This window comes from Mustela lutreola, chromosome 2 (assembly GCF_030435805.1).
Source record: "Mustela lutreola isolate mMusLut2 chromosome 2, mMusLut2.pri, whole genome shotgun sequence".
NCBI classification, from domain to species: Eukaryota; Metazoa; Chordata; class Mammalia; order Carnivora; family Mustelidae; genus Mustela; species Mustela lutreola.
In genome coordinates this window covers 71,223,729-71,236,320 of record NC_081291.1, presented here as the reverse complement: position 1 = coordinate 71,236,320, position 12,592 = coordinate 71,223,729, and the positions used below count along the sequence as shown (strand labels likewise).

Sequence of the window (12,592 nt, the reverse complement as noted above, 5' to 3'; positions counted from 1 at the left end):
AAGCAGGATGCAACAAAAGGGAGATATGCCTATCCTAGTACCTTCTATAACATACGAAAACCTTGGAAACATTCTTCATAGAAGTCAGTTAATCACATAGGGTGTGATTCCATTTGTATCAGGCGTGTGAAGTGGGCAAATCCCTAGAGATGGAAAGTTAGATTGATGAGGGGCTTCCAGGGGCTGGGGTAGGCAAGGATGGGAAGTGAACTGCTGAGGGGTAGGATTTTCTTTTGGGGGTGATGAAAATGCTCTAAAATTGGCTTTGGTTATGGCTACACAATTCTGAATATACTAAAAACCAGTTAATTGTATACATTCTTAAAATGGGTGATTTTATGGTATGTAAGTTATATCTCAATAAAACTGATAAAAATGTGGTCGTGGATTATGAGCGTATGCATAATAAAAATTTAGTGTGGGAGTATAACATGAAAATCAGTTGTAAAACTCTTGAGTCTTCTGTAATTATGCAAGGAGGAGAGGATGGTGTTGTTTTCAGGAAAGAGAAAGATCGATACGAATTTGCTTCTCCAGTTAAGAGTTGAATTTTTTTTCTTTTAAAGATTTTATTTACTTATTAGAGTGAGAGTGAACGCATATGTGCACACACACACACACACACACACACACGTGTGGAATTGGGAAGGAGCAGAGAGAGAGGGAGAGAGAATACCACAGATCCTGCTCTGAGCACAGAGCCCCGTGCAGGGCTCCATCCCACCACCCCAAGATCATGATCAGCTGAAATCAAGAGTCCATAGCTCAACCTACCAGGCTGCCCAGTCACCCCGAGAGACTACTGAATTTTTTTGTTAAACAGAGTGATATTCTTTATATGGCTTGTTGGTGATACATGATTTCTTTACATTCAGTAATTTCTTTAAAATAGGTCAGTCTTATGAAATTCGGATGCTGGATAACCGGAAAATGGGAGATATGCCTGAGATCACTGGAAAATTGGTAAAGGTAAGGATGATCCATCTTAATTCCTAAAAGATACTACAATGATTGAAAAAAGTAGCAGTTTTGCTGTTAAAGTTTTGGGGTTTTGTTTGCACAAGAGTTATTTAAAAATAATTTCACTCTGAGAAGTAATGGCTGTATTGAGACTCCTAACTTTTTGAGCTGTATTTTGTTTACTTATCTGTAAAACAAATGATAGCAGTTATTGGGTAAAGTAAATGTGAAAACCCTTTGGAAACTAAGGTACCATAGTTGGGGCTGTAGGAAAAAGCCTACCACCACATCAAAGATGACTTCTTCTTTTTTTTTTTTTTTTTTAATTAACATGCAATGTATTATTTGTTTTAGGGGTATAGGTCTGTGAATCATCAGTCTTAACACAATTCACAGCTCTCACCATAGCACATACCCTCCCCATTGTCCATCACCTACCCCATCTCTCCTACCCTCTTCCACTCCAGCAACCCTAGTTTGTTTCCTGAGATTGAGTCTCTTATGGTTTGTCGCCCTCCCTGGTTTTGTCTTGTTCCATTTTTCCCTCCAGTCCCCTGTGGTCTTCTTTCATGTTTTTCATATTCCTCATATCAGTGAGATCATATGATAAGTGTTTTTCTCTGACTTACTTCGCTTTGCATAATACCCTCTAATTCCATCCACATCATGGTAAAAGGCTAGGTTTTTTTGATGGCTGCATAATCCGCGCACGCGCATGTGTGTATGTGTACACATCACATCTTTACAGTTCATCTGTTGACAGACGTCTAGGCTCATTCCATAGTTTGGCTGTTGTGGACATTGCTGCTATAAACATTGGGGCACACGTGCCTCCTCTGATCTACATTTGTATCTTTAGGGTAAATACACAGTAGTGCAACTGCTGGGTTGTAGGGTGACGTCAAAGACTTCTAAGTTTTTCTTTCAAAATAAAAGTATGGGGGAAATGGAAGTGTTATATGAAACTTTTAAAAACCCTTTTATTTCACCTCTTAAATTTCTCTAAGTAAAATTTGAACTCTCGAGAGTTTACTCTTCTTAATGTATCTGAATAAAGACAGTCATTCCAAGTATAGGAGGCATAGCTCATCCCTTTTAGGATGTATCTTCAGAACCATCTCTGCCCTCTCCAGTGTCATGCAGGGTGGGTCCTCTGGCCTCTACCTGTCACTCACCACGGTGTGTTACAGATTCTGTAGTATTACAGGGCAAGACTTTTGGAAGAAGGCAGAACTTCAGTATATATAAGTGTTAGCAAGAGAGAAGCAGGCAAGAGTTCCTTGATACTTCCATCTTCCCACAGAGAGGCATATAGGGGCCTGGGCACTGCTGGGCCCTCACTCTAGAGAGGCATTCCCCTGGGAAGACTGCCCTCTGTGGATCTGCCTTTTTAGAGGACGAGTGCAGGAAAGGCAGCCTTCACAGGGGGAATGGATACTAACATAAAGGTGAACAAATTTGGCGTGTTTTAGCATTCCTCTGTTTAACATGTTTAGCGTTACTCTGACTCCTGGAGGCAGGAAGCCCCCAATCCTATGAGCAGTTGAGGGAAGGGTGGGGGGTTCCTCACCACTCAGTGTCTTGCCAATTGGACTGAGCTCCCAGACAGACGTCTTCTGATTCCCGGGGCTCCCATCTTACCTGGAACAGAGGAAGAGAGGTTGTTTGCCATTTATACTCTGAGACTATCGTGTCTATGCTCAATTAGGGGATTTGGTCTCTGCAGGGTAACTCAGATGGTCTTATTTTTTTGTTGTTCCTTCCTGTGGGCATTCTGGCCATAGTGCATGCTGACTGGGCTCACCATTTTAAAAAGCCATCATGGTTCAGAGTGAACAAGCCCTATGTGGGTTGGCTGTTCTCTGTTCTCTTTTGGGCTTTCATGACAAATAGTGATGGTCTGGTGCAGGAGCCAAACTTAATAGCTCTCATTTTCCAGTGTGCAGGAAGCTTTGAATGTCCGAGGTTCTCTCAGGATGTTTTGGTCCCAAGCTGGTTTATTTTCAGGCCATTGGGTGCCCTGGCTCACCTTCAGCAGATCTGCCAATTGTCTCACACCCAGTTAAAATCCAACCAATGATACATATTTTAAGGGAAGATGTGGGTAAACTCTTCTCTCCCAATGAAAGTTAAGTTTGGTGACTGTGAGATGCTGGCTTTTTTTTTTTTTTTTTAAATCAGTATAGAAGAGTAGAAAAATTGTTTAAATTATAGATTTGTCTATAAAATTGAGTAAGGCATTATCATGTGCCCTGTATTGAGAGCCTTAAAACTGGATCCAAAAATGTTAGAACACTTCTAAAAAACTACTTATATGATAAAATTGAAACATACGCAGAAGTAGAATGGTATGTTTATCCACATGTGTTTATCATGCGGTGGTTTCTGATAAACTTTACATGTGTATCGTGGATGCTAGGGATAAGGTCTCCTACCAGCTGCCACAACTGTCAGCAGTTTGCTAGTGTTGTTTTATCTGTTCTGCCTTGTGCTTGCTTTTTTCTTTCTTCTTTTTCTTACTTTTTTTTTTTTTTTTTGGCTGGACTATAGAATTTACTGAATTTTAATTTTTCCCTTTAATTTTTTTTTAAAGATTTTAGTTATTTATTTGACAGACACAGCGAGAGAGGAAACACAAGCAGAGAGAGTAGGAGAGGGAGAAGCAGGCTTACCGCTGAGCAGGGAGCCTGATGAGGGGCCCGATCCCAGCAGAGTCAAAGGCAGATGCTTAATAACTGAGCCACCCAGGTGCCCTTTTAACAGTAATTTTAACTAAGTTCATTGTTCATAACTATTCAGCATTCTGAGGAAAATAAAACATACTTTGGCATATGGATCCAATGCCAAAATTTAAGTATCCCTCAAAGCATGGGGAAAGTCACTTTTGAAGCAGGTTGTCATTTATCAGTGAGGATAAGCGGACTTTCTAGAGTGGTTCCCTGTGAATAGGTGGTAAGATTTCCAAAGAATCAGTCTGATAGGGGAGACTTAAATGTTTTAAAATACTTTTGGTAAACTAGTTAAAAATACCGGTCAGATTAACTTGGAATGGCGGAATTAAGTTGTTGCATGACTGCTCTAAGTTCCCCTTCCTGAGATTTAGTTCCAAATTAAAATACATAAAAACATTTAATATATGCGATTAAAGCAAGTCAAAAAATGAAGGCAAAAACGACTTCATCATGAGATCATGAACTGTTGACAGTAAAGAAACCATCCCCTTATCAGTGCAAAGTAGAGGTTTTGTTGGCATTAAACCAGCATACTCTTTCTAGACAAGGGTACTTATTTTGAAAGCATCGGTTTCTCTAAACAGTTAACTTCCAGATTGGAAAGGTTAATTTTTAAAAGGTCCTAAATCTGTTTCATCTTCACCTGATAAACCATTTATCTGATTTGGTGGCTATGTCAGAAAATGTCCAGTTAGATCCTGAGAGCCTGCCTGGGATGCAGAGCGACAGTTGGTCACCACCACAAGTTGCAGGGTGAATTTCCTCAAAATCACATCATTTTTTGCCTAGGAGCTCCCTAAGTCTAATTCTTGGCCCCATGATCTTTGACTCTGCTAGTCTGGGGGAGTCTTGCCGAACAAAGGCTGAGGTGTCAGGGATGCTTTGGAGCTTGTTGACTGTGCTTCTGTACTCAGTGAGGTGCTCAAGTTCTATTTATCGTACTGTTAGGGCCCCTTTATCTGTTGCTGGGTGTCTGAATTAATGACCTTTCCCCTTCTGGTTTCATTTCAGTAGTTTTCTATATTGCCGCTTCTTAACTATGGTTCTTCTTTCATATATCTTACTGAAGCTGTCTTAGACTGACCTTCTAGAACAGGGTTTTATAAAGCTCAAATCTGATATCTACATTCTCATACTGTTTTCTTCTGAATTTGTGGATTTAGTTAAATATGAAAGAATAAAAATCATGTCATTTCTCTGCTGCACTTTATCCTGAGTTCAGCATGTTGGTGAGTGTGACCCAGCAGCCACCACCAGCCCGTGCACCCTCTCTGTGAGGTCTGCAGCCCGCAGGCGGTGGCGTAAAGTGGGTGTCCACCTGGGCAGGCCCTGTAGACGTGGGTGCAGGTGGGGAAGGCAGATGGGCATAAATCAGAGCAGCGACTGCCTTTGTAGATTTCCACTTTGGTCCTGCAGCTGACTCGGCCTCTTTTTAAACAACAATTGACCCTTGAACAACACAGCTTTGAATGGTGTGAGTCCGTTTACAGGCATATTTTTTCAATAAATACAGTACAGTACTGTACATGTATTTTATTATTTTCTTAGTAACTGATTCTTTTCCTGTAGATTGCTTTATAGTAAGAATATAGTATATAATATATATAACATATAAAATATATGTTTTTTGGCTTTTGATGTTATTAGTAAAGTATCTAGTCAGTAGTAGGCTGTTAAGTACTTAAGTTCTCAGTGCCCCTAACCCCATGTTGTGAAGGGCCAACTGTATTTCAAATTAAAATATGGCTACTTTGGGGCTCCTGGGTGACTTAGTCAGTTGGGTGTCTGCCTTCAGCTCAGGTCATTATCCTCAGGGTCCAGGGATTAAGCCCCACCATGGGCTCCCTGCTCATAGGGAACTTTCTTCTCCCTCTCCTCCCTGCTCTGCTCTCTTTTGCTCTCAAATAAATAAAATCTTTAAGAAAAAATATGGCTCCTTTTAAATAGTTTGCTTCAAAATATTTATCTGCTATGAGCAGTACCTGGTGGGTAGGGAATACAGGGCCACTAAAGTAATATTTATATGTATTGCTAACAAATTATTTCCTATTTATACCAGAGTGTCTACTGGAAATGTGAATATCTTATTGCATCATGAGAAAGTTATCTATGAATGTGTCACAAACACAAATTAGTGCAAATGTGGTATCTGAAGGCATTTGGATGACTTGTTTTCCTGTTCCTGGAGTGAAACAATAGTTGGCACTCCAAACCTCTGGGAGGCGAAGGAGGGATGGGCGGAGAGCAGAGAACTGGCCAGATTGTGGAGTGAAGTCTTCCCTAGGAACCGTAGTGTTTGGGTAAAGCTTACCTGTGGGTTGTTTTGGTTTTGTTTTGTTTTGTTTTGTTTTTTCTCTCCCTAGCTTACCTCAGATAACCTCTTGCAAATGAAATAGTAGAGAATGACTTTTGCATATATGTTCCTTTTTTGCTGGGTCTTATTTTGCAGATTCTTCCACCTATTTCTTGACTATTTCTTTATTTTTTATTTCATTGAAATATATATATTGACTTGCAGTGTTATATTAGTTTCAGGTGAACAATATAATGATTCAGCATTTCTATATATTAGTATTTATCCTTGAGGGTCTTTAAAGAAGTTCAGTTACTAACTTATTTTAAATGAACAGTTTTACTATTGTACCTGGGTTTCTGTTTCTGTTTTTACTACTGTTTGGCTTTAGTAATTCCTGTGTGCATCTGATGTTTTCTTCATAGAAATAGAATTCTTGCTCAATGATTTTATGGGCATATACCTTAATTTTGAATTGCAATATCAGACTGTAAATAATAATTTTACATAAGTAATCATTTTATTTGTGCCTTTTATTTCTGAGTTATCCAGATATTCCAAGAACAAAGCAGTTCACTTAGAAAATGTTTAAAGCAGAATATTTTTTGGTATGTTCTTCTATTATAGGTTAATGCATAAGAATCGAAAATGCTTCTGCATTTTAGCTGGACCGGTTTAAAAGTATTCATTTTCCCCTCTTGTTCCATAGAGCATCATAAGAGTTGTATTCCATGACAGACGGCTACAATATACAGAGCATCAACAGCTTGAAGGCTGGAAGTGGAATCGTCCAGGAGACAGACTTCTCGATTTAGGTACAGGTGGCTATCAGAAGACTGGAGAGATGAAGGCAGTTGTTTGGTAGAGAATGCACCATGTATAATTGTGTGGGAGAGAGTGTTGGTGTTAGCAGATCCTGTGTGCTTTGCATTGTTAAATAATTTAGAAATGAAGTAGTTTTTTGGTACTTAAAGAACCTGAGCCAGGAATTTGGAGTTTGAAATCATTTATTTAATTCTTAATTGACACCATCCATCATATGTTGAATAAAATGAAATAGAAACCATGGTGGGAGAAAGTCTGGTAGGTTTAAATGGGTTTCCATGTTAGCATCGTTGACCGGGAAAACATTGAAGAAAAAGGTTCTGCGTGGAGGTGAAATAATTTCATTTGAACATAATTATAGTAAGTAGTAAGCTTTTTAATTATTCATAGTGGATGAATTTCTATGTAACTTTCTTAAAAATACAGATATTCCAATGTCTGTGGGAATAATTGACACAAGGACAAATCCAAGCCAGTTAAATGCAGTTGAATTTCTGTGGGACCCTGCGAAGCGCACGTCTGCTTTCATTCAGGTTTGGAGTTTTTACATTAATAGAAGTATACTAGCCTAGTCATTTGAAAGGCCACAAATGAGGTTAAATTCTTGACACATGATCTTACCTTCTTTAAATGCTTATTTGTAAGCTATCTTGTAATGTCTTCTATTTTATATACTTCAAATTTACATATGTATAAACTTTTTTTTTTTTTTTTTAAGATTTTATTTATTTATTTGAGAGAGAGACAGTGAGAGAGAGCATGAGCAAGGAGAAGGTCAGAGGGAGAAGCAGACTCCTCGTGGAGCTGGGAGCCCGATGCGGGACTCGATCCCGGGACTCCAGGATCATGACCTGAGCCGAAGGCAGTTGTCCAACCAACTGAGCCACTCAGGCGTCCCACATATGTATAAACTTTTAAATAGGAGTTAATTTACTACATTTATCATTTAATAGGCTGACATATATAAAGACAATCTGATATGTAAAACGTGATTCAGATGTTAACTTTTACCATTGGTAGTGACAGTAATCAAAACTTCTATTTTTCATAAGATGCATTTTTCTTTAACCAAAGCTCCTGTTAAAAGGGTAGGATTGGTGTGCCTGGCTGGCTTGGCCAGTAGAGCATACGAATCTTCATCTCAGGGTGATAAGTTCAAGCCTCAGTACTGGGTGTAGAGTTCACTTAAAAAAATAAAACAGAATAAAAGGGTGGGATTGAAAAAACTGTATGTTTCAAGATTTTCTCTCTAGCATAATTAAAAGACATTCTAATACTGAAAATTTCAAATCCCACGAAAGTAATAGAATAGTAATGAATCCTCTATGTACCCATCACCTGGCTTCAACAGTTATTAGTAGTTTCCTCTGTTTTGGTTATTGATGGAATACTTTTTTTTTTTTAATAAAAGATTTTATTTATTTATTTGACAGAGATCACAAACAGGCAGAGAGACAGGCAGAGAGAGAAGAGGAAATAGGCTCCCCACTGAGCAGAGAGCCTGATGTGGGGCTCAATCCCAGGATCCTGGGATCATGACCTGAGCCGAAGTCAGAAGCTTTAACCCACTGAGCCACCCAGGCACCCCTTGATGGAATGCTTTTAAGCAACTCCCAGGCATTTCATTTCACCCATAAATACTCAACTTGTATCCCTAAGAGATGAGGTTTTAAAAAAAAAAAAAAAAATTATTTATTTATTTGACAGACAGAGATCACAAGTAGGCAGAGAGGCGGGCAGAGAGAGAAGGAGGGGAAGCAGGCTCCCTGCCGAGCAGGGAGCCCATTGTGGGGCTCGATTCCAGGACCCTGGGATCATGACCTGAGCTGAAGGCAGAGGCTTTAACCACCTGAGCCACCCAGGTGTCCCCGAGAGATGAGTTTTTTTTTTTTTTTTTTTAAAGATTTTATTTATTTATTTGAGAGAGAGACAGTGAGAGAGAGCATGAGCGAGGAGAAGGTCAGAGAGCGAAGCAGACTCCCCATGGAGCTGGGAGCCCGATGTGGGACTCGATCCCGGGACTCCGGGATCATGACCTGAGCCGAAGGCAGTCGTCCAACTAACTGAGCCACCCAGGCGTCCCGAGAGATGAGTTTTTTTGGAAACGTTAATATATGTCAAATATGATTGATAGTAATTTTTATACCCTGTATATTCAGATTTATAAGTGGTGGAATTAAAACTGAGTAGGTAATCTTTATGTAGAAAGGCAAATTGCTTAATTGCTGATCAGTCTAAGTAGTCTCTGATTTATATGAACTGTAAAGAATATTTGTTTACTTTTGTATTTATTTTTTAAGAATCCTTAGTATTTTGTGGTTTTTTTGGTTTACCAAATACTGTCTGTATCCTGCCAACGAATAGTCATGCGGGACATGGTTCATGTTAGTTGACATTGTGCTGGTGTTGGGAGAGGGGCAGAAGTGGTAGGAAATGAGCATTGTCCTCAGTGAACTTTGAAGGTTGACAGAACAGTTTAGGTCGATACAGGTAGGGTAAGTAGTAGCTACTCCCTGGGCGGTGTCACAGCTGGTGTATGTAGGCACAGCAGTAACCTGATGGGTTGGCTAGAGTTGGGGCAGTGACAAAAGAAGGCAGGTGATGGAAGCTCTCAGCAATGAGGGTTTGGTTGCTGTGGACTGAGCCACGTGAAAGGCCAAAGACCCTGGGTCTGAGCATCATTCGGTCCAGAGAGGAGGTAGAGGCGTTTTTGTAACCTGAACAAGTCCTGTGTGAGAGGAGAGGCATTGGACTTGGGAAGAGCTCATTGCCAGAAAGTTCAGAAAGGCCCAGTTGGATTTGTGAAAGGAAAGCCATACGGAAGAATTCTTGACAGCTGTCTGACTAATATGTAAGAGTTTGTTTGAAGGGATCCTGAATTTATGGCTGGGGTAGGACATCTGAGAAGGAGCAAAATAGAAGGAGACGCAGTGGATGGTACTTTGAGTCCCTTTCAGCTTGAGTTGTTTTCCAGGTACACTGCATCAGCACAGAATTTACTCCCCGGAAGCACGGAGGTGAGAAGGGAGTGCCTTTCAGGATTCAGGTCGACACCTTTAAGCAGAATGAAAACGGAGAATACACGGATCATCTACACTCAGCTAGCTGCCAAATCAAAGTGTTTAAGGTATGCGATAGAAACTGGGCTTTTTAGAAAGACCCAGTTGTGCTTGTAAATTGTCCATCTTCAGCCTAATGGAGGAAATCATGCACTTTGTTTTTAAGCCTAAAGGTGCAGACAGGAAACAAAAAACGGACCGAGAGAAGATGGAGAAGAGAACAGCTCACGAGAAGGAAAAGTATCAGCCATCCTATGACACCACCATCCTCACCGAGGTAATGTGGGGCTGCATTTTGGTTTCTGAGGAGAAGCAGTGCTTTGATAGTAGCACTCGCTCTACGGAGGAGTTTTGCTACAAAGGGGTTGGGGAAGATTGGGTGGTAGATTGACATAATGTTCTTTGTGAAATTTGCGGGGGAAAGATTTTATTTAAATTGGGGGTTTTAAATAGATTAGTTTCCTGGGTGGGGTCATGAATGAAGATGCTGAAATCCCAATCTGGTCTCAGAAACAGACCTTACAAACCCTGAAGTTGGCAAGAGATTAAGTCGGGGCCTAGAATGTCTGATTTTTGTCACTGCTGGGGTTTTGCATTTTCTTTAACTTTGAATCCTGCTAGTCATACATTTGTTTAATTGGACTGCAGAGACATAAAACAGGGTATTAGATCTTTCTTTGTATAATGAAAAGACATTGATCCCAATCTTTGGTGTTTGTCCAGATGAGGCTTGAGCCTATAATTGAAGATGCAGTTGAACATGAGCAGAAAAAGTCCAGCAAGCGGACTTTGCCAGCAGACTACGGTGATTCTCTGGCAAAGCGAGGCAGTGTAAGGGACTTCTGCTTCTCTTTTCATTGTGCAAGAAACCTTGTGCAGTGTTAGATATAGGATCAACTTCCACCGAAAAGTAAAGCCAAATTTGTTTTTGATGTCCTTGTCTTGATTTAATTTGCCTTTGTTTAGACTTCCTGCTTTCTGTTTGTTCCTCACTGAGGAAAATTTCCTAAATCTAACACTTTAAAACAAAGTTGACCATAGTGGGTGGTTTTGGAGGGAAAAACGACACTCAAAAATGTGTTCCCTCCCTGTCTCCTCCCCCTCCTCCCTCCCTCCCTCTCTCTCCTCTGCACACACACTTCCTTCAAGAGCACTGAAATTAATTGAAAATACTTTCTTTAGTAAAATAGTCATCTTTTTTGTGTAATTAAAGGTTTTGCTTTCTCATGTGTATAACTGATAAGAAACTTTCATGGATATTTAGAGACATGATGGCAGCAAGCTTGACATTAACATTGCAATACTTTGTGTCACATTTCCCTGCATGTAGGATAAGAATGTGCGTCTGTCTGTGCTTTTAAATGCCTGTTTGGCAGCACTGGTAGAAAGAAATCTTTGCATTGGTGTTTCCTCTTGCCTCCTGCATTGTGATCTTCTGCTTCAGGCCAGAATAGGCACCTTGGTACCCTCAGACCTGTTTGCCCCAACATCCAGTCAGGGGGTTTGGCTTTGTCAGCTTCAGGGCAGCAGATCTTTATTTCATGACCCAGTTCTGTATCAAATGGTCCACCAAGGTTTATCGTATTTTTAGACTTTGATCACAATGTACCCACAGTATATGTAAACACAGAGCATTCTCGAATTTTTAAAAGTAACTGTCATCATACGTATTGTTGGCTACTCTCTTCATTTTATTGCAGCGTTTATACTATCAAGGTGCCAAACGTGGGATTTCCACGTTTACGTATGTATGTGTAATTAGCTGTGCTATGAAAGTCACAGGCACTATCACAGGAACCTCATTTCCAAGCTAAAGCATAGCATGACAGTATTTTAAGTGCTTCTTTATGCAGTAACCTTGAAAATGTAGTCATCTGGATGGATGGGGAGCATACATGATGCATTTTCTTTAACTGGGCTTTTTGGATTTGGGTCAGGGGTTGTATGGAACAACTATATGCTCCTACCCCAGAAGGCCCCTCTCCAATTTTATGTTGTTAATCCTCTGTCTCATTTCCCAGCTGAAGACTCACAGATAGTTCTTGGTAAACTTTTCTGGGGAGATCCTGGTAACTCAATTCACTTTACCCTTCTTGTTGGAAATGACTTAATTAAAAGGAATGGGTTCTGATATTTCATAAATTAATCTGTTATAGTCCAGAGCTAATCTGGAGATGGTAGAATTTGTTGGTAAATTATTAATGATTCTTAACTCAAGTCTAAAGTGTGCAAAACGTCAGCAGTTCACTGGCCTGGGATTTCACATCTTCCTAGAGCGTGTTGTTTGCTCCCCTGAGCTGAGTTTGGTTGGGTTAAGATACTTGTAGGGGGTGGTTAGAGATCCTCTTTGAAACCTGTTTTTAAAAAGCAAGGTACAGGTTAATGTTAAAAAAAGTCTGCAGCATTTCCTACATTTCTGCAAGTGCCTACAAAGAAAGGCCAGCATTTCTCACAGTTGTTGGATAGTGACAGTTGACTTTTGTTAGGAAGGGAGGTTAGGTTCCCATGTTAAAAGGCATTGCATGAACTGGTCCCACACTGAATAGAGGCCCTACTGCTGGTTAATAGAGGTGAAACCTTTAATGCGTCCTCTGGTCTTGGTCTCTGAGCTGTGTTGCACTGGCTCACCTCGGGGCTGCCAGTGTCTCCACTCTAAGGTGGGTCAGCGTTTCCCAGTCTGTCAGAGGCGGGACTTTGTTAACAGTGCATGGAAACTGTGCCCA

The 12,592-nt window shown here is 40.3% G+C and overlaps 1 protein-coding gene across 3 annotated transcripts in view; it reads left to right on the top strand.

Annotated features, from left to right (window-relative positions):
- Positions 1-12,592, top strand: part of UBP1 (upstream binding protein 1) — a 58,022-nt gene that overhangs the window by 26,557 nt on the left and 18,873 nt on the right. Inside the window, exons 3-8 of one of the 3 annotated variants that reach the window (XM_059162204.1) lie at positions 893-969; positions 6,695-6,800; positions 7,237-7,343; positions 9,785-9,937; positions 10,036-10,146; positions 10,593-10,700. In XM_059162204.1, coding sequence (XP_059018187.1) covers positions 893-969; positions 6,695-6,800; positions 7,237-7,343; positions 9,785-9,937; positions 10,036-10,146; positions 10,593-10,700 — 662 coding nt within the window. Of the gene's footprint in view, positions 1-875; positions 970-6,694; positions 6,801-7,236; positions 7,344-9,784; positions 9,938-10,035; positions 10,147-10,592; positions 10,701-12,592 lie in introns of all 3 variants that reach the window. The other 2 variants (XM_059162207.1, XM_059162205.1) reach the window with 2 other exon arrangements.